The following is a 22,208-nucleotide window of genomic DNA, read 5'->3' as shown; positions in this document are numbered from 1 at the left end:
CATGATCACTACAGAGACTGATGTTATGATTTATATTGAAGGAGTTATACTTTGGACTACAATGGTAAGATACACAGTGAAAAATTTGTTACATTTTCATGTTCTCACCTAAAATCAATTGGATCGCTTCAGAAGACATAGATTAAACCACTGGAGTCTTATGGACTACACCTATGCTGCCTTTGTGTTTTTCAGAGCTTCAAAGTATTGGTCATTATATGGACCTACATCATCAAAAATCACCATTTGTGTTACGTAGAAGAAAGTCAGTCATACACATCTGTGGCTGGCTTGAGGGCGAGTAAATGATGATAGAATTTTCATTTTTGGGTGAACTGTTCCTTTAAGTTCAACAAGTCCTACATGCTAGGTGAAAAACTCAATCACAATGCTTTGTAAAAATATCCAACTTTATGTTGCCATAGTACTAATACACAGCTTTACAAAGTAAATATGAACAGACCCTTTCATTGTAATGGCATCCTTACGAAAAAAAAAAAAAACACACTGCAGACACTAAATTATAAAAAAAAAACAATTCAGTCATTCCCCAAATACTGCAACCAAAAGGAAAAGAAAATTATACATATATAACACGACAAACCCTCAAAAAATATAAAAATGAACTTAAAGAGCAGCTTTACCACTGATCCCAATCCTTCACATTCATTTGCTGTGGTATGTACAAGCCACACAGCCCAATGGCATGTCCCTATGTGAGAAAATCTTTCTGCCTGTGCAGTACCCTTTCACCTTCATTAGCCTGTCTTAATGTATATTACATATTCACAAATAGAAGAGGATAAAGGGCAACAAGGAAAACATTGAAAATGTTTGAATAGTTTAAACGTTACGTACTTGCAAACAGGAAAGCAAAATACCAAACAGAAACCGTGGTGAATAATATACAATGAATTGATATACACTAGTTTCCTCCATATAAAACACGCTGTTATGCTGCCAAGCAAAACCCAAGGGTGGCCGGGACCGAGTGGGAGGGGCTTGGTACAAAGTGAAATGTTTCGAATTTACATATTGGCATTGATTTGGTCGACAAACAACCAACATATCTGTCCTCATCGAACCACTATGTCTCCATTGGAGGAGCTTTGAGGGCCCCTCGCATGTTCTTTCATGAGGGTAAAACTGTACATGTGCTCATTCGCACATCTCCTCCGGGAGCTCGTGAGGGTTCAGGATTCCAGGAACAGACAGCTGGAGCTTGTGTTTCTCCTCCTGAGCCTGACGCAGAGCCGTTTCCCTCTCCTCCAGAAACAGATCTGTGGAGTCCTCGCCCGCAAACTCCTGCAAACACACAATATATTGGATTATGAGCAACTGTGGAAACAAAATCAGTCATTTTAGACTGCAACAATCAGAATTATTAGATCCTGGTGGGACTGATTTTGTCTTTTTCATTCATTGCTATGTGCATCCGTGATTCTTGTCAAACTTTCAGTGGCTGGCTGTACGTTGGTCTATAGTTAGCTACAAAAAGAGGATGTAAAATCAAGCAGGAAGGAAGTGACATACCTTAATCTGGACCAGGAAGTCCCTTAGATGCTCTTTAAAGGCAGGAATGTCCTGATTTAAGCTGAACAGACCCGTGACAAACACCTTCACCTGAGCACTGAAAGAAACGCAATATTATAACCTCTTCAACTCGTTCAAATTTTTGCCAACAATTTTTCATACCCAGATTTAAATGCTCACTTTACACACATACAGTTGACCAATTGCCAAAAAAAAAGTGTAATTTTACAGAAAACTGCCTAAATTTAAAAAAAGATTCCAATCATTCATAAATGACACTATGTTTATAATCTTATGATGAGCAAATGTCATTCATTTGTAGCAGTGACTGGAGCATTACAAAAAGTCACATTACATTCCTCAGAATGAGAGCTTTCATTTGATATACGACTTGCCTATTTAAGTGCTGTGTGAAAATTATTTATATTCATACTCTTATTTCTACATCACATCTAGATGACGGTCAATTGCACACAGAGGATCTCTGGCTTGTTGTTATTTTATATGTAACAAATGCAAAAGTGATGGGTTTCTATTCAAGTCTTTCTAGCATGTCAGTAGTGTCATTTCCTGTCACGACCAAAATCTCAAAAAGTGTTGGTGAAGATTACAATCCACAAACTTATTTCAAATCATAAGTAAAATCTGACAACACTGGTGTCATTCATTTTGCTTCTTTACCTCAGATTACACAAACACCCAATTTTCCGGCTTGTATAGCTAATACGCATGCACATTCTCGAGATGATTGACAGGCTATGCCTGTATTTAAATGGTGACTGGTTCTTCTACCAGTAAGGTGGGACTTCCTTTCTACATCCGTTGACCATTGGGTGCTAGATTGACAAGCTTCTTGGTTGGGAATTCCAGTTTCTCCCATCCATTTTAATAAAAGTGACATGTCTCTGTTAAATAGTCTCTGGTTTCTATATTAAGTTCAGATTCTAACCTTTCAAACGGTACCACACCTGACGGACTTGTACAATTTAAGCATAAACTTATCGCTTCTGACCCCGCTGGCGGCATTTACGGTAAAAGAGTAACAAATTACAATGGCCACATGTATAACGAAAACAGCAACAAGATTCGAGGATGTACGAGCAGCTTACTCTTGCAGGTGTGGGAAGGCCGTCTTTAGCAGGTTGGCTACGTACTCCTGCACGTAGCCCTGATTGTTTACCGTGGTGCCTGCGTTCAGCGCTACGCTGATTTTACCCTCCTCTATCAGGTTAAACATGTAGGCAAGGATTGAGGCGTGCATCGTCAAACCTGCCAATCAAATAAGAGAGTGAATAAACATTAGCATGGTGATTTCATCCACAAGTAGACGTTGAATAAATAGAAAGTATATCATAGGCACGTAAATCACTAATAATAAATGCCCAGGGTATATTTCACCACAAAAGCAATAAAAGAAAAACAAAACTAATTTCAAAATGCTAACATTTAGAAACAGAGAAAATGAAGCCAATTTTTAGGACCACTAAGGATTTTTGCATTGTGATATTTCTCAAAACAATTAAGCAAATGCCCCAAAATAGGCTTAATTCATTTTTTTAAATAAATATTTTCTTTCTTTTGGCCTTGGGGTGAAATAAGACCAGGGCGTTTCTTGTTTTTGTAAGATTCAAAATTGTTTTGTTTGACAAGCGTCCACTAGCTACACTGCAAATGTGTCACTCCATCTCTGCCTAGCAACTGACCAGCCGTGTGCGACGTATCCGTGACAACAGAGAAGATGTGTTGCAAGATGTCGCAGAAGTAGGTCTGATAGAAGCTTTGAGCGGCTCCCTCTTCCTGTGCAATGTTCTGCAGCATGGTGAACAGGACCTGAAGCCCTACAGGGACACAAACACACTCCCAGTGAGTATTTTAAGTGATATTTATGAATCAGAATCAAGCTGCAACTCAAGACTTGCCACCCACCTGTGTCGGCCACGTTCCTCATGGTGTGTTTAAAGGCCCAGATGATGGAGTCCAGCACCAGTTTGAACTGTGCAGGTGGGATGGACAGGAACGCTGGGAAACACTGGGAGTTGACAGCCTGGAGAAGGTAGAAGAAATGTGTTCTATGCTCCGGGTATTCCTCAAAGTTCTGTAAAGGAAAATAAGGAGCGAGTGTTAAATACATACAAATGCACATTATTTATCGGCAGCTGTATCGGTCAACATTATAATTCGTTTTACTATCACAACAGCCTGATTAGGCCAATATTGGAAAATTTAGAAAAGGCTTAAAAACAGGCAACAAGTGAACAGCTAATGTAATCGGACAAAAACGGCTTAAGTGAAGTCACGCAACTCATCAGGTGACTGATCCTTTCATTTGCCATTTACTTATCTATACACAAGATTCACACTGGTTTTATATTGCAGTGTGGGGTTCATGAGAATCTAAATGAAATAACCAATCACTGATATCAAGGACTAACCTTGTTGATCATTTCCAAGGTGCATTCAAACACAGCATCGAATATCTTTGGGATCTCTCCTGTTATGTGACTCCCAAGTTTGTTGACGATGGCTGCCATGGTGCTGAGCACCTCTGGTTCTCGAGCAGCTGGAACGTTCCTTTGGTAGTCAATGAGAACCGCCTCCAGCAAAGGTGGAACAAAGTTCTCTCCTACCTGAGAACACAAAATATCGTTGCCAAATGTCTTTATGACTCGTTATAAGCTCTGGCTGATCCAGGACAAGCGGAACTCACCATCTGTGGGTCGTTGGAGCGGCTGACCCATCCTGAGATGAGTTTAAGAGTTTCCCTCTTCACCGTCCGCATGCTCCTGATCAGAGGCTGCTTTGTCACCATCTCACCTGCAGAGACAGTGTTTTACTCATTAGCTCTGATGTATAACAATAAGCCAGTGGAGTCATATCCTGCATATCTGTTTGTGTGTCGCTCACCATTGGTCTGGACGGCAGAGGATATGTTCTCACTCAGGCACTTGTACACGTTGAGCATGTCCAGGTAGATGCGTCCCAGCTGCAGGATGAAGGGGTGACCCACAGCTTTACACGCTCTGACATTGGTCTTTAGGATGCTGCCTAGCTGACGCACCGTCTCGGGGTCCTTCAGGATGTCCACATTCTGAAAAAAGACATCCGTTTTTGGTGTTATTCTTTCAAGTTTTCAATCTTAGCATCCACCTCTGTATCAAGCGATATGAAAATGTTCACCACCATACTCAACCTCATACAATAAACTAATGACTATGAAATGGAAATGGTTTTGATTTTTCAGAAACTAAAAACTGAAACTTTGTTTTGTCCTAATAGATTTGTTGGATTTATTAAACGTTTCCAAATTCTAATAACACTCACCTTGGTGGCCTGCTGAATGATGCTGTCCCACACCTGGTTGGGGAGCAGCATGTATTTCTCTATCAGGTGCTCTTGGACAGTCTGGTCCGTCTGCGCTCCGATCATGTAGCCCACGGCCTCATAGAAGGTGTGCACCTGCTGCGGCTGCAGGTCACATATGATGGTGTTGATGTTGTTGAGTATCTCATCAATGAAGGGCATCACCTCGCCCACCTGCACCTGTACGAAATGCCTCCTACATTTCTGAGCGATCTTGATGAACGTGTCACACGCCATGTCCTGCACGCCATCGTGCGTCTCTGAAAAAAAGACGAGGCTTTCCGGTTAGCATAACACCAGAATAGACACATTCAACGGAACTTGCCGAGACAGGAAAAACAAACATACACATGACAAGACACTTGGTGAAACTCTCTATTCTCTTCCTCACAGTGTATGTTCCCCACTCTTTAGTTGAATATCTTGGCCACAGAGTGTCGTTCAAAAGCTGATATTTGGTGATATATAGCATTTCATCAATAGTTGATAGCATATTTCGCTGATGCTTTGTTAATCGTGATTTTTCTGCTGGACTGCAAATTTTGTTCAGGACATCTGAGATATAACATTGAATTATTTAACCAAGAAAGCTCACAGACATACAAAAAAGGCTCATTTTGAAGACAACAACCTAAGGTAAGAGTTGATATAGAGTTTGTGGCTATTTGGGGCTTACAGAAGCAGTGATTGGAACAGAAACAAGACGTTTGTTTTTGTTATCTTATAGAGATCAATTACACTTTGTGATTCTTTTGATAAGCATTCGAAATGTGGTGTTAGGACAACAAAATAAACTTTAAAGTCACTTTCCTGAGAATGAGAGCTTTCATAAAGGTGTTCCGATTGACATACACTGGAATAAACACATCCAACGGAATTTGCAGAGACAGGAAAAACACAGTCTCGCAAACATACACATGACAGGACACATGGTGAAACTCTATTCTCTTCCTCACCGTGCATGAACTCGAATAGCTTGTTGACAACAGTCTTGAGGAACTTCCAGTGGGCCCTAAGGAATCGTGGATACTGGCCGACGATGTACATGATGTTGGAGGCGATGATCGCCTTGTTGTCTTTCCCTCGTTTCTGTTCGCACAGACCCAGCAGATCCTGAGGCAGAAAAACGTATCACAGTGTGAGATCCAAACATTAAGCAAAGTGCATTTTGTCCTCACTGAAAGAGAAATGCATCCACAAACATCCAAAATCACTTACTAAATTAGTGAGTTCTTTAGTGAAGTTTTATTTTCACTTTAAAAGTTCTGACTGCAATTTGAAAGTTGAGTAAAGACCTTAATGACGGTGACGAGGAATCTCTTCTCATCCTCCTCATGCATGGCTCCACTGATGGACCCAATGGCCCAACACAGTGTGTTTAGGTTCCTCCAGGACCACTCAGTACCGTTAACCTGATTATGAAGCTTCTCGGTCATGATACGCTCCGTATCGGCATAGTCAAGATGAGTCAAGTAGACTAGACAAGAGAAAGAACCAAACAAAAACATAAGACTTCTCGGCTTGAAACACTTAAGCCAAGTGAGTAAAGCTCATGATGATTACCCAGAGTCTCTCTCATGTTCTTATAGAGGTTGATGGAGTCGGTGTCCTTCATGAACTCTCTCACTACCTCACCCTGATCATTCTCCACCACCAGAACCTCCTCTGGTTTGGCCATGCGGCTCACCATAAGCAGACGCACCTGAGACGGGTCGAACGCACACATGGCTTTCAGAAAGAGCATTTATGAGCAGATTCCTACCAACAACCTTTTATTTGGGGACATTATGTCTGACCTTGGATAGCACAGGCAGGTAGAGGTGTCTGCGGGGTGGCACGTCAAAGTGTTGGCTGGTGGACAGTAGAGGGGAGGTGGAAGTGGAGAATGGACTTTCTCTGTACAGCTCAGCAGCCAGATGGTTCCAATACTCCAGACAGATCTTAAAGATCTCAGTGTCCTCCACCTCGGAAACCAGCAGCATGTAATGCAAAGCCTGAACACATGGAAGTCACGTTATTAGACATGAGCTCATTTAAGTGTGTGTGTGTGTGTGTGTGTGTGTGTGTGTGTGTGTGTGTGTGTGTGTGTATTTCAATTAACATCTCACAGTATGTGTGCTGTGTACCTCCATGAGTGTCTCTCTAATGTTCAGCCGTTTCTCTATCAGTTGTCCGTGCTCTTTGAGGAACGTGCAGAGGAACAGGCTGAGGTTCTGGATGAAGTTTTGCTCGTCATCTTTCCCATTTGCGTACGCCAGACGAATATTTGTGTTCAGTGGCAGCATCTGTTAAAAACATATCATTTAATCTAATTTCTGATCAAACAAACATGGTGACAGCCATCAATTACACTTCAAAAATTGACGTTTTTCTCCATCTCGACCTTTTCTTAATCTTTGTAAAAAATGTTTCAATTCTAAAAACATTACGGGGAACTATTACAAGGCAAACTCTTTGGACATACTCAGACCCATGAAACATCATGAAGTATTCCTCCAATCGGAGGACCAGTTGTATGTGTGTGTACCTGTTTGAGCTGCATCATGGTGAGAGTGAACAGGCTGACAAACTGCTCCTCGTACTGACTGACACTGACGCCTGCGATCTCCGTCAGACACTTCAGCGTCACGTTCCGGAACATTGGTACATTCAGAAACTGCGCGAGGAGAGCAAAACATCAATTAACAACTAATTCTACGCTTGCTCCAAAGATCTTCAACTATCACTCTGTGATATTTAGTAAGACAAAGATGTAGGACTGCCAGCTCGGACACAAAGCTCGCAGCAGAGTGCCGATGAGATCAGCCAGCAGTCCTGATAATCTTCCTCTCTTTCTTACGCACAGGCAAACTGAACCAATGCAAGTGCGCCTTTGTCAGAGGATCATCTAATTTATTAATCAGTCACAACTGTCAGAGCACACTCTAAGGTCAATTCCTTAGATTTGAGTTAGAGCGATATATCTATTTTACCGATTAATCAGTGACGATAGTTGCTTTTTGGTACTATCTATCCACTGCAAAACTCAACAGCCATACTTGCCAATATCTTTTTGGAAGGATTCTAGAGTTACAACTGCTTGGATCTACTGTACGACAGTGGCACCTAGAGTTGAAAACAATCACTGACACCTCATGTGGATTTGCTATATCGAAATCTTCCATCATTGGCAATATTTATCGCTATTTTTATCACCATTTCCTTGCATAATTTATTTTGATTAGATAATATAGATACAAAATCATTAATCTGGTAGATATACAAGCTAAAAAATCCTATTTTGGTCAAACTTGAGCACCGTAATGGGAGTCTCCGTCATTTCAAAACAAGAGTCCTCAGTCTGTTTAGGGCTTGTTTACAGTTAAAAGTCCCACGTTATGCACCAAATCTTGGTTGAAAATAAACTGCATTTGGGTTTTTATTAATTTTAGACTCTTGTAGTGAATATGTCTGTGCCCATCATAGTAAGAAAAGACTTCTATAAATCAATTTTTAAAGCTATCAGCTGATTAATTGGTTATAGGCCTTTTCCATCACATTAGTTATCAACCACAAACTTCACTATTGGTTGACCACTAATCTGAGGTACTGTGTTGCTTATTAGATCAAGTGAACAGATTCTCGTTTAATTTTGGTCTTTCAGATTAGTTCTGAATTTAAGCACTGGACACTGTAAGGGACTTTTCACACATGAGCCAAGTCACTTAGAAGGACACCTTCAATAATGTATTGGTGCTGTCATTGTTATCAACCAAGTCACTTTCAAGTACCTTGTACACCAGCGTGCTGATAAGTTTGGTCTCAAATATGTAACCCAGAGGAATCCAATTCAGGAAACGAAGCAGTGTCTCCAACGTGGCATGGACCAGAGGGGCATTCTGGGAATTCTCCTGGAGAAAATAGCATCATGTCAGTGTTAAAAAAAATAATAATTATACAAGTGAGAGGCTGCCACTGTAATATTCAAAGATAATAATGAGTGAATGACGTTGTTTGTAACCTACCATGACAAACTGGCAAAGCTGGAATATTTGGGAAAATTCGTTGCACATACTGGGAGAAAAAGACAGATGAGGATTAAAAAGTTACACTAGGATTTCTTTCTGTTCCATTACATTTCTAGGCCTGAAAGTCACTGACATTTCCAGGTTTTCCAAGAACATGGGAACCTTGACAATACCTGTCCTTCAGGTGCTTGGCTTTGACCTGAGTCATCTGTCCACTTGAGAAGTCAAACACCTCTTCACTCAGTAGCTTCAGAATGATCATGTTGTTCTGACACAGACTCTCACTGGTGCGACTTGCTCCCACAATGTCACTGATGAACGTGGGCCAGTGCTTCGGCCATTCCTGCTTCAGGATCTACACACGTACAAGAAAATGTATTTACACAGGAGTCACAGTCACTTCTAAATATCACAATGACTAAATATGCGCAGCCACAACAGAAATGATTTAATCACGCTCACCTGCACCAGGATCATGTTCAGCTTTGCTATGTAAACTCCCTCTTTCTGCAAGAGTGAAGAGATGAGCTCAGTTGGGATGCATTCAGTATGCACAAAACACATGGGAGTGCCAATGCTTATGGCTGAGCATAGTGTGTACAATATTATGTAAATATGTGTGTGGGTTATAGCGAGTGTGGATTGTAAACATGGCTGCTGAAAATGAAGTCAAAGAATGAACTAAAGAGTTGTGCTGGAAATATATGTAGCTGCAGTACTGATGCATAACTACTAGCCCAGTGTACACTTGATGATGAGCAATGCTAAATAGGAAACAACCTAAAGAGGGACTGTTTACCTCTACACTGTTTGCATCAGAGGAAGTCTTGATAATCAGCCCTACAACATACTTCTTAATTCCTGTGGACACAGACACAAATTATAAATTTAGTTTTCAAACATTTGTAAAAAAAAAAATCAAAATCAAAAATTATTCTTGGAGATTATTAAAATGCGGTTGTTTGAGAATACTGGTCTGGTAAAAATTGTATTGACAATAACAGAAAATGCCCAATACAAACATATCTCAGAACAGCAAATCCTAACTTTTTCTAAAGATATAAATTTGCATGTGCAAAACTCCCCAATAACATGCTTGCATGTTTGCCAGGGCATTGCCATTGTTTAGCAATTCCGAGCAATAGTAAAATAGGTGCTTCCCTTAGCAACCACCATTAATAAGTGTTTTGATCCAGTGTACTGTAATGATTGCTTGGACAGGGAATGTTTAAATGCATGTTTACATGCTATATATTCCAAAGAGCTGACAGTAGGTCTTCTAATAGCTGCACTGTTATATAATCCGGATGTGTGCAGTAGATTTGATATAATGAGAGAGGATCAGGGCACCTTTTCTAAATGCTCTTTTGGAAATGTTTGATGTTTGTGATTTAACACCATACCAGCTTCCTTGCCTTTTTTCATAGTTAAAACCAGGTTTAATGCTTAAGTATGTTACTTTTTTGTTGTTAAAATGTGTTCTCCTATCATAGTTTAATATGCAGAGACCACTATTAGTAAGCCATTCATGGGTTAATTTTCTCAAAAACAGTAAGCACTTTGTCTCTGTGGCACTATGAAAACGGCTCTGTTTGTTTGGAGGGAGCCACTTAGACCTGCCTCAACAACACTAGTCAACCAATGGCACGAGTTGGGGGCGGGACTATCTCTGTTTGACCAACAGCAGACAGGGGGTGAATTCAGAAGTCTGATTTGATCAATTATTTTTGCAATTCCGTTTGGTGGCACAGAAATGACTCTTAAGCTTCAAATGTACTAAAAGGTATAGTGATTAAAAACCTAATATAGATATATTTGATTAAATGTAATAGTTCAACCAAAAGTGAAAATTCTCTCATTTACTCGCCCTCATGCCATCCCAGATGTGTATGACTTTCTTTCTTCTGCAGAACACAAAGATTTTTAGAAGAATATCTCAACTCTGTAGGTCCATACAATGTAAGTGAATGGTGACCAAACCATTGAAGCTCCAAAAAGCACATAAAGGCAGCATAAAAGTAATCAATAAGAATCCAGTTGTTAATCCATGTGTTCTGAATTGATACCAAAATATAATTCCTTTTTCACTATAATGCACATGTGTCAAGCACTAAGAAGTATAATCAAACTTGAAATCATGATCATACATAGAGACTGCAATGGCAAGATGTACAGTGAAAAACCAGTTATAATTTGGTCTATTCTTACCCAAAACCAATGTGATCACTTCTGATGACATGGATTTACCACTGGAGTCATATAGATTACTTTTATGGTGCCTTTCTATGCTTTTTGGAGCTTCAAAGTTCTGGACACCATTCATTTGCACTATGGACCTACAGAGCTGAAATATTCTCCTAAAAATCTTAATTTGTGTTCAGCAGAAGAAAGAAAGTCATACACATCTGGGATGGCATGAGGGTGAGTAAATAAGAAGAAAATTTACATTTCTGAGTGACTACTCCTTAAAAGAAAAACCTCCATTGGAAATGACTGTGGAGACTAAAGACATACAGTGTGTCCCTCACCTTCACATTGATTTCTTGGTAGAATTTTCCAACGTGTTTTGATTACAGTCTCGAGTATCTGCAACGCATAGTACTGCAATACAAAAAGCAATCGTGTTTAAATTACAAGAGATTAAACATCAGCTCAGTCCACCAGCAGAATAAATCAATTTGCTTAAAGCATTTTTGCCTATAAGGAAATTTTTCTTTTGCCATTCCATTGTGGACAATGTGAGGATGACACACACATGCATCAGTGTTGACATACTTTGGTCTTCATGTTCTGGGAGAACTCCAGAATGGTGTCCACTCTGGTCCATGCATCTGGGTGATCCTTCAGGTTAGTAAGCACTTCCTGTGCCAGTCTTTGCTGAAATAAACACAAAGAAAACAAGATTTTGAAGCACCTCTCTGGTAAATACCAACTTACTGCAGTGAACTTGTCTCTGGGACCACAAATAAAGTCGCACCTGAGATCCCACATCATAGTACATGGAGTTGACAACATTGTCCAGCAGGTTGATGTCCAGCTTCTGACTGAAGTCCAGCAGCTGTCGGGCTGTGTGATCCGCCAACATGGTCATGTCTGCCGGCATAGAGCTGCAAGAATGGGGGAGAGGGGGGTGACACTTATGACACATCTTTGATTGCTCATTCCAGCTGGAATTTCTGACAGGAAAAGATAGGAGCTGACTTCATCTTGATCACTGATCCAAAGGGCTCACATCACGTGGGAAGGGCTTTCCCGTTAAACACACTTTAAGCATGCAGATCACACAGAAGATAACGTATAACGATAACAACTCAGTGCTGTTTGCTAATTTCACTCTTAAACAGTCTGTGTCATTAGTTAAGTACTAGTTTCCCTCCTAAGTGCGTTATTATGCTAACAGGATAGCACTTAACACATGCTGCATGTTATTCTTGCACTGCTTGAAGAGATAAGCAAGTAAACAGACAAGTTTAATTCAATGGATTGTAGACTGATCAAACTTTCACTATAAACCCACATAAATTCAAGCAGGGCAGCTGCATCTACGGTGAGCGATGAGGGACAAAACACGTTTGAGTTTATGCAGTGTGTCAGCAGGAAAACCAGTACTTCATTCAACTCACTTTTGTTATATTTGGATTATATTTACATCAAATGAATATACTTACATGTTTTAACCAAAGCTCCTCTTTCGCTGAAAAAAAACGATGCTAATGCGGTTTAGGAATCGTGTCCTGGAAATGTGTGTCGCGTTAAATCACGATGATGTAGGAAAAAAGGCTTCAGGTGACAAAGTGAGTCAATTCTATCTCATTTTACACAACAACAGTGTGTAAAACTAGTCCAAATTCAATCCGAGCGCCCTGCGAGTTCACTTTACAAGCTCCCTAGCTAGTTACCTCACTACACAGCAATACACACTACAAAGCATACAGTCTGTATGAAAAACTCTTCTGGCGCAATTTAATTTTATTTATTATCTTCAGTCATTGAGTCCGAGTCTCTTCTCAGTCAGCAGCTCGTGCTAGTTCATCTGTTTCTGTGTATAACGCTCTACAAATCGCTTTAACGAATCATTCCGTTACATAACAACCGCATCAAATTAATCGTTAGTTTATTGTTGTATCTATTGCAGGAAAAAAAACAACGTTGTTTATAAAGCAGATAACTGTAAGAGTCTGTAACCCAGTGGCTCTCCAGTCTCACGCATCACACGCAAGACCGGTTGAAACCGGTTCAGACTGGCATATTCCATCTCGGTTTAGTTTTCAGCCCATAGCGCCGCGGAAAATTTTGGACTGTTGACACGCCCTCTACTGCACCTGATAGGCTGTAGAGAGCAAAGTGAACGGCGTTCTAGATTGCGATTGGATAGAAGTGCTGTCTATCAGGATTAACCCCTCCCTCATGTCATTTGCCCTTGGTCTCTTGTATGAGGCGGGCTTTGCATCACAGCGTGATGTGGGCTGGACCGCGTGGAGCATGGAAAATTACTGAGATGTTGAACCGTGATGTACATGACTTAGTATGCCGCGTATTTTTAGGTTGTGGCTCATATTTAGAATGTTTTATATGCATATATTTATATTTAACACGTAGAAATAAAACAAGGACATTTTAATATAAAGTTGTCTTCCTAATTATTTTATTACTCTCATACATTCCATTAAAATACCAACATAATTCCTTTGATGCAAAGCCAGTATTGTGCTTTTGCCCTTTGTTAATTATATTTGACTATTCTGACATGAAACAGAGCAAAATAATATATATTTGAAACATTCAGGTCACATTTCACAACAAAATCACAATATCTTCATTACAATTAAGCAGTTTTCCCCCTGAAATTTGCCTGGTCGCTTTGCACAATACTGCATTACAGTAATTGAGTATTGTTTTACTGTATTACAATAAAAATGATTGTAATACGATTTCTTTAACAAAAAATAAATAAAATAATAAAAACAAATACATGATATACTTAATATATAATGGTATCATTGTTTTTTCACATGATGTTATGATAATGATTTTTTTATTTTGCATTACAGTAATCTGCTTAATTGTCATGGAAATAATGCCAATGCAACAATAACAAAAAAACAAAAAAAAAAACAAATCCTATATATGGTCTATAATAATAATACAATAGGCATATTTCTCTTTTAGGAAATAAATTTTTGAATTTGGGGTGAAATGTGACCTGGTCATATTTTTTACAATTTCATGAGATTCATTAACAATAATGTGCTGATGAGGTTACTTTGGTTTAAAACTGCAATAAAGTGTTGGGGGGGGGTCCTAGGCAACCCTAGGCCCGGTTGCTAGGGAGGGTAGAGTCACATGTGGTAACCTCCTCGTGGTAGCGAATAGTGGGGCCCGTGGTAGGTTTTGCATGGATCGCAGAGAGTAGCATGAGCCTCCACATGCTGTGAGTCTCTGCGGTGTCATGCACAATGAGTCGCGTGATAAGATGCACGGATTGACGGTCTCAGAAGTGGAGGAAACTGGGACTTGTCCTCCCCCACCCAGACTGAGGTGAGTAACCGCGCCACCACGAGGTCCTGCTGAGTAGTGGGATTTGGGAATTCCAAATTGGGGAGAAATGAGGATAATAAATAAATAAATAAATAAATAAATAAAATGCAATAAAGTACGTGGAAGAAAGCTACATGACTATCAGTCCTCACCACAAGGGGCACCAGTGAGACTCACAACATTCATTCATTCAGTCCACTCTCACCTCCTCTTTCATCACTCATCATCACTTTTCTGATCCAATACTTCCTGAACTGCTTCTGTTGCTACTGTCACTGCTGTTACTCTCACTAACTTTGCTGCTCTTACTGATGATGTCATCACCTTTAACACTGTCATCCTGCTCAGCTTCATCAAAATCTAGCTCATCATATGAGTGTTCATCATCCCCTCTTTCCTCATCACTGTTATGGTATTCATTTAGTTTCTCATCATCATCTCTGTCCATGTGTTCTCCCTCCTGTTCATGATCATACTCTTCATAATCATCTGGAAAATCATAGTGGAATGGATTCTGCAGGTTTGCATGCTCCACAGTATCCTCACTTCTGTTTTTACTATAGAAGAATACATAAAAAAACAATTCATAAGCTGTTAAATGCTATCTTAAATGCTTGTTTCACATAGATTGATCAACAACCAATTAATCTCATATTATTGAAACAAACTTATGAAATACTGGTGTACTGCTATACTGTTTAATTACGTCTTCCATAAAGTTCAGTTAGCTACAGTATAGCATGTATACTAAGAGTAGTATGCTAGTCTGAACATAGTCTTTAAAAATGTGAAACAGAACAGGATACTTTGACCAACTCGTCCTATTAGGTATTGGTTTACCTGTATGTGGGTGGAGTTTGGCTGTCTGAGTGGGAGGGGCTTGGAGTATCCTTTCTGTTTTTCAAGTCTTTAGGAGCTTTGCTTCGGATGAAGGATTCACTCAAACCACATCCATGCAAAGTGGCACAGTAGAGCTTTTCTGCTGCTCTCTTAGCATTCATCTGAGACACAGAGAGAGTACAGAAAGTAAAAGACAAAGTTAAAGGCAAAGACCAAAAATCAAAAGACAAGAGAGCTCACCTGTGCTACCTGCTCCAGTAGTAAAGGTCTTCCCTTCACTCTCTCATGGATTCCTCTTATCTCCTCCTGATACTCGCGACATCTCTGGAGATCTTGCTTTCTGTAACCATGTACACATGTATACAAGAATGTACAGAAATATATAAAAATGACACAGCACTATTGGCCAGGCCCAGACAGAATTCATCTGTTTCACATTTTCCGCACTAATTTTGTGGGAAAATCTATGGAAATAACTGAAACAAGATCAAATGTGTTAAACAAGACTACTGCATTCTTATTGAAAAACGGGCATTTAAATTTTGGAGAACCTCTAGACACCCTTTCAGTTCTTACTCTTAGTTCCTGCAAGACCTCTAAAGAACTGTCAACGGTGCCTTTGGTAACCCCATCATTAGGGAAAGGCCTTGAAGCACTTGAAATGTAACTTGAAGTTTCTTGAGTACATAAATGGAAAATTTGGGGGTCCTTTAAAGTGTTTGGAGGATCTCCAGAGGATTACGCTGTTGTAGGTTAAGGATTTAAGAGGTTGCAGTGGTTACCTGAACTCTTTGAGTTTCGACTGGCATGTCTGAGCCAGGGCCACATGAGGGTCATTTGCCTGGGCTCTCTTCGAGATCACTTTCTGCAGTTTCTTCTCTCTCTGTTTTTGCTTCTCCTTCCATCTCTCCTCCTCTTCCTCTGCCTTCTTTCTCTGCTCTAGAACTTTTCTACTTAAAGGGTCAAAGAGTTATCAGAACTGAAGGAACTTCTGAATTAAGGACAGAGCAGGAACAGGGTTTGGGCTTATGGGAGTGCACAGAGGACAGAAGCTGCCTCCAAGTCATGTCGGGATGGTCTTATTTATGAGATAAAATAAATGTCAATGCAGTGTATGTAACTTTTGCCAATGTGGGATGCTTGAGCATTTTGAGAGCTTCAATATGGGACACAATGGATACGACATAAGAACGAAGCCCCCCTTTGAGCGTTTTGCCATTTGTGCATCCGGGTGGGGAGGAGGTTTCTCCCTTGAGCGTTTGGTCAATAGGCGATGATCTATTCCGCCACCACCGCTGCCGTCATTCAGAGATCAATTGATCACCGTGGGGGGGGCGACCCTTACAGGACACTTCAATTTGCCTAAAATACTGGACAACCTGGCAATATATGAGACAGTTGGTAACCCTACTGCAATGCCGTAATTACCATTAGGAAAACTTTATTTGAGGCCCGACATTGGGAAGGAAATTGGTATTGACCATAGTTAATTTTGAATAGTGATTGTTGACTGTACAGTTTATTTTGTACCCATTTTGTGTACTTTGATGAAGAATATCTATAAACTCCTTAAGCCAGTTAGGACGACAACCCTACGTATCAAAACTATATCTCCCAAGTGAAAGTGAAAAGGAGAAAAATATTGAATTGCCCAACATGTCCATTTCATTCTGATCAAAATCACTTAAACGGACTATCCCAGGAGGACTTGATAGCAGCAAGAGGATTCAGGATTATCCACAAACTCACACAAACACAACTAGCCTTTTGTTGTTGATGGATTTTGAGGTTGCAATGGGAGACACATTGGCAGGGATAGTCACTAGTGGCACAAAATTTGGTGGCAGTCACAGGACTTCCCTTGAGTTCTAACGGGGTGAAGGATTAGAACAGGATTGGGTTGGTACCAAACAGGGGTTTGCCTATTGCCAACACAGTTTACCTCACAGCCTCTTGCCGTTTCTTGGCCGCATCCGTGATCTTAGAGGACAAGTATTCCTGACTACCAGACAATGAGGAGCAAAGAGATGAGGAGGGTGTCTTGGGTGAGAGGACAGGTGGGATTACAAATGGCCAACGCAATGGTCTTGGGCTTTTAGTTTCCTCTTCAATATCTGCAATGATGCGTTCCTTGTGTGAGGTAATGTTTGCTGTGCACAATTGGAAGGGTTCGCATGCTGTCACAGGCCGCACATCTCTCCGATTCGCAAGCTGCTTCTGAAACCTCCTGTAGCTTGCATCAAAGTCTGGAATTTCCGTATTGATCTTGGGTCGGTGGCTGCCGCGGGCCTGCTTGTCATCCTCGGTGGCTTTCTGCGCTTTTCTTTCACTGAGGCGGCGTGCTAGCATGCTCGGAGGCATGGAGGCACTGTGCAGCAACTCTTTTGCCCGCATTTGCATCTTTATTGCCCGATAGAGCTCCTCCTCTTTCTGTTGTTCACCCAACGCTGCCTCCTTCACTGCCCGTGGGACAGGTTTAGACCTGAATGGGCATTTCCTCCTCTCCTCTTCCTCTTTAGTGAGTTTGAGCATCTCTTCACGGAGCTTGGCCTCTTTCTGCTCTTTCTTCAACCGCTCACGTTCTAGGAAGCTGAAAGGTCTTTGTGAGGAGTGCAGATGCTGTTGTTCCATCTCTCGATGAAGTCGGCGGCGTTCCTCCTCGCGCTCTTGTAGTTCTTCATACAGCGGGAGGCGTATGTGTGCGGGCACCGGGCTGGCGCGGAACTTCCTCTGGCACTCTGTAAGCTCCTCCAGTTGCCGTCTGAGATCTGCATTCTCTTGTTCGATCTGCGAACGTGATTTTATACCCTTCTTTCGTCGTTCTGCCTCTCGAAGAGTCATCTGGAAAGGTTCAGGGACTGTCATTCTCAGATGCCAACCCTCAACTCCAGGTTTCTTACGTTGTTTCAGTCGTTGACGCTTGACCCTACCCTTTGGTTTTGCAGCGGTTTTCTGGCAGTCTTCTGTCAGGCTCTGCAGTGAGGATGAACACAGGTGCCGTTGAGGTGGAGAAAGCTTCTTTACATTGAAGTCCTGCCACATGTTCTTAATGTGTTCTTTGGGTGAGAGGAGAAGACCTATCTCGCTGTTGTAGTTGCTGCGGTCTCCTTGTTCCTTGTCAACAATGGGGTCCTCATCAGACACGTCAGAGAGATCTGAAGCATGCCGCAGCTCCAGGGAGGACTGGGCTTTTTTCAGACCGCCAGTTAACATCGGACTTGACCTTTCCTGCTGTGAACTGCAGATTTAAAGAAAATATTACACTGCAGTTAATTTCTTTATTTCTTTTCAAAGAGTTCTTGAGATATCAACGAAAATCTGTATGTATTATCATTGACTTCAGACATTCATTGCAATATTTTGACAGTTATTGATAAAGGCCTTTATGATATCACAGGGGTCAAAATTAAAGATGGCCTGCTGGCCTGGGGCCAGTGAGAGAGGGTTTTAGGCCATTTTATTTTCAAAAGAAACCCCTCAATATAACTTGACAATGTCTTTCGTACTGAAGTATTAAAAACATTGATCAAAACCAGCGTGAAAGTAAACTCACCGATTGATTTGATCAGTGTTCTCTGCAGCTGTCACTCCATTGAGCTCAAGTTTCTTGCGATACATACGTTCGAGTTCGGCCATCGTCTGAAGATGAGCTCTCTTCAGCTGTTCTAGTTTATGGTAGTACTCTTGATTTGAGAAGTAGAACTCCCTGAGATCGATATGATCGCCCATCATGCGGTAGTCTTTGATCAGCAGAGGATTGCCATCTTTAGCTGGAGAGTCATCAGCCCCCGAATCAGATCCTGAGTCATATTCCATCTATTAAGATTTGCAGGAGGAAATTAAAAATATACACTGAATTAAGTATGTTTACTGTAATGGTCCACACTGCAGTCCACATCATAGATTAATGGGACATGATTGTTTTGAGCCTTAATGTCAATAAACCAACTAGAACAAATAAAGTATGTAGCATAATTCTCATAATAAAAGGGAAATGAATGTGTTAGCATCAGTACACATATTAATATCACATTCTTTCATTATTTACTCACTATCATGCCATCCCAGATGTGTATGACCTTTTTAAGAATATCTCAGCTCTGTTGGTCCATACAATGCAAGTGAATGGTGACCAGAACTCAGATGGTCCAAAAAGGACATAAAGCGAGCATAAAGTAATCCATAAGATGTCTTCGTGATATGTGTGTGTGAGAAACAGATCAATATTTATGTCATTTTGAAACAAATAATAAATCTACACTTTTACTTCCACGTTCTGGTGTGGAACAGACTTTCAGGTTCACATTCAGCCACCTACTGGTTGGGGATGGTCAAAGGTGGAGATTTGTAGTAAGTAAAACATATCCTATCATATCGCTTCAGAAGACATGGATTTAACCACTGGAGTCATATGGATTACTTTTATGATGTCTTTGTTCTTTTGGACCTTCTGAGTTCTGTTCATCATTCACTTGCATTGTGAGGATCTACAGAGCTGATATATTCGTCTTAGAAATGGTTTTTAAAAATTGCAATTGCAGTTCTCAGCATTATTGCAGGTGGTAAAATGGAAGCGTATTGGTTGAAAACTTTGTGTCTAATCCATCAGACTCCTTGAGTAATTCTTGCCTGGAAAACAGTCATTTGCAGTCTGTAGGTGAGTGTAAAATGTTATGACACAGTGTGTGTGTGCACTGTTAATCTGCAGGTCTGTGAGATTAAGTGCCAGATGGCAGAATGTGTTCCTCATTCAGACAGGAGATTCTCACAGGTCTTCCCCACAGTTAACACAAAACAACACAATTTTATACACTCGTTTACTCTTTTGAGGACACACCGTAGACTTGTATTGTTTTATATAAAGCTTCCTGTAATGACAACAGACAAGGGCTATTACCACAATTGCAACCAGACACTGAGGAGGACACATCCCCCCTAATATTCAGCCTAACAAACGATCAAGATGGATATCTCACTGACTGATTCTTAAAATGATACCCTCAACACTGATCTTAAATATTTGGTTACATCCTACAACTTAAATTAAATTTGAGGGCAGGTTTTGTCCGATTTAGCTAGCATCTGGGCTGATTTTGTCCCCATAGCTAACTCATAGCCAGCGTTGGGTGTGATGCATTACTAAGTAATTAATTACTGTAATTAAATTACTTTTTCATTGAAAAAAGTCAAGGGATTACTCTTAATTGTTTCAGTTATTTAATTGGTTACTTCTGATGTAATTGCGTTAAATACTGTATAGACTATAGAACGATTCTATATAAAACAATAGTGAATTTAAAATCGAAATTTAACATCTAATGTTAAAATATATGTTTCTAATTTAACGCTGCCCCCTTAAATTTTTTGGCCAGTTCATGAATAATGTATTTGATATTATATGATTTATTTGAAATAATTAAAAGAACAGTTTCATGTCTATCCTTGTATTTTTCATCTCGTCGAGTTTGATCAGTGTTTTAGAAAGTAACTAATAAGTAAAGCAGTTACTTTTCAGACGGAGTAAATAGTACAGTACTCTAATTACATAGTAGAATATGTAATTAGTAGTTAGTAACTTGCCCAACACTGCATATAGCACATAATACTTTCAAATCCATAAACGGTCATTTTTCTAATAATGTAGGTAATAAAATGGCATTTCTTTCATAATCAACTGAATATTCTTATGGCATAAAGAACAATGTTTTCATGGTGACATTAGACAATAAGTCACAATTTAAGGAGGTTAATCTTTCCACTTAACCACCTCAGTCTATTACATAAATGTTGCTTTCAACATTGAATCTTCAGAAACATGGCATGTGCTTCGGGACATATTTCTTTGTTTAATTACAGATCCCACCAATAGTTTCAATTCAAACCAATGCAAATCCCATTAGAACACGTGTGAGTGTTACACTGTTGTTCTTTTTCTGCAGGGATCGTTATAATATCGCCTTCAATTAAATACATCACCTTTAATCCATTGCAAATGCAGATTGATAACTTTTATCGCCATGAAACCATTTTCAGATACCTCTTTCTCGTAGTCTGTGTCGTGCACGAGTTCGGCGAGCGCACGCGGCAGTGATCTCTCTCTCTCATACTGCGCTAACGGTGTTTTAGTTTGCGGGTCCACCGGCGTCTTCAGGCAGGACGTCACCAGAACATTATTCCGGTGACACTTATCCATATCTGTCTCTCTCTATCTTTTTACAATCACTGACACAACTGAATGAGTGAATGGCGGACTGCCGCTATGTAACAAGTGCGCGTCTCCTTGGAAACAGCGTAGCGTCGGGAAGCCACAGTGACGCTACAACTGCGGGAGCGCGCACGTAAAATAACAATAATAAAAAAAGCCACGCCCTCTTTTTTCCACGCATAAAAAAAGCCGATACATTTTCCTCCTTGTATTGTCCAATGAAACGAACTTTTGAAACTTGTTTGTAGAAAAGGCGTGTAGTTAAAGGGATTGTTCACTCAAAAGTGAAACTTCTCTCATTTACTCACCCTCATGCAATCACAGATGCGCATGACTTTCTTTTGCGGAAAAAGATTTTAAGAAGAATATTTAAACTCTGTAGGTCCATAAAATGCAAGTGAATAGTGAACAAAACATTGAAGCTCCAAAAAGCACATAAAGGCAGCATATAAACAACCCTTAATACTCTAGTGGTCCAATCCATGCTTCAGAAGAACAGAACAAAGAATATATCCTTTTTCAATGTACATCTTGCCATTGCAGTCTCTCGGCACGTTCAGGATTTCAAGCTTGATTACACTTCCCCAGTGCTTGATGCACAAGCGCTAGATGGAGCTTGGAAGTGTAATCGAGATTGAAGTCATGATCGCCAAGGAGATGGTTGACGTCAAGATTTAAAGTGAAAAAGGTGTCATATCTCTTCAGAAGACTTGGATTAAACCACT

At 40.3% G+C, this 22,208-nt stretch overlaps 2 protein-coding genes across 2 annotated transcripts; both read right to left on the bottom strand.

Annotated features, from left to right (window-relative positions):
* Window positions 1-421: 421 nt before the first annotated feature.
* Window positions 422-13,125, bottom strand: LOC127651861 (exportin-1-like). Its single transcript, XM_052137897.1, has 24 exons — window positions 12,569-13,125; window positions 11,878-12,007; window positions 11,676-11,777; window positions 11,429-11,501; window positions 9,700-9,761; window positions 9,363-9,407; window positions 9,074-9,255; window positions 8,898-8,946; window positions 8,664-8,783; window positions 7,421-7,549; window positions 7,020-7,178; window positions 6,690-6,887; window positions 6,457-6,595; window positions 6,189-6,370; window positions 5,850-6,006; window positions 4,855-5,153; window positions 4,438-4,621; window positions 4,241-4,347; window positions 3,966-4,160; window positions 3,460-3,628; window positions 3,237-3,371; window positions 2,643-2,802; window positions 1,534-1,630; window positions 422-1,305 (listed from the first exon to the last, which is right to left on the bottom strand). Exons 2-24 carry the CDS (start codon window positions 12,001-12,003, stop codon window positions 1,159-1,161), a joined length of 3,216 nt encoding a protein of 1,071 aa, XP_051993857.1. The 5' UTR covers window positions 12,004-12,007; window positions 12,569-13,125; the 3' UTR covers window positions 422-1,158.
* A 1,073-nt stretch (window positions 13,126-14,198) lies between these two features.
* LOC127651864 (protein FAM161A-like) lies at window positions 14,199-21,477 on the bottom strand. The gene is made up of 7 exons (XM_052137899.1): window positions 21,316-21,477; window positions 18,832-19,094; window positions 17,221-18,516; window positions 16,061-16,228; window positions 15,519-15,618; window positions 15,279-15,439; window positions 14,199-14,995 (listed from the first exon to the last, which is right to left on the bottom strand). Exons 1-7 carry the CDS (start codon window positions 21,469-21,471, stop codon window positions 14,665-14,667), a joined length of 2,475 nt encoding a protein of 824 aa, XP_051993859.1. The 5' UTR covers window positions 21,472-21,477; the 3' UTR covers window positions 14,199-14,664.
* Window positions 21,478-22,208: the final 731 nt, after the last annotated feature.

This window comes from Xyrauchen texanus, chromosome 11 (genome assembly GCF_025860055.1).
Source record: "Xyrauchen texanus isolate HMW12.3.18 chromosome 11, RBS_HiC_50CHRs, whole genome shotgun sequence".
NCBI lineage: Eukaryota > Metazoa > Chordata > Actinopteri > Cypriniformes > Catostomidae > Xyrauchen > Xyrauchen texanus.
The sequence above is the reverse complement of the archived record's forward strand: the minus strand, read 5'-3'. Positions and strand labels throughout refer to the sequence as shown.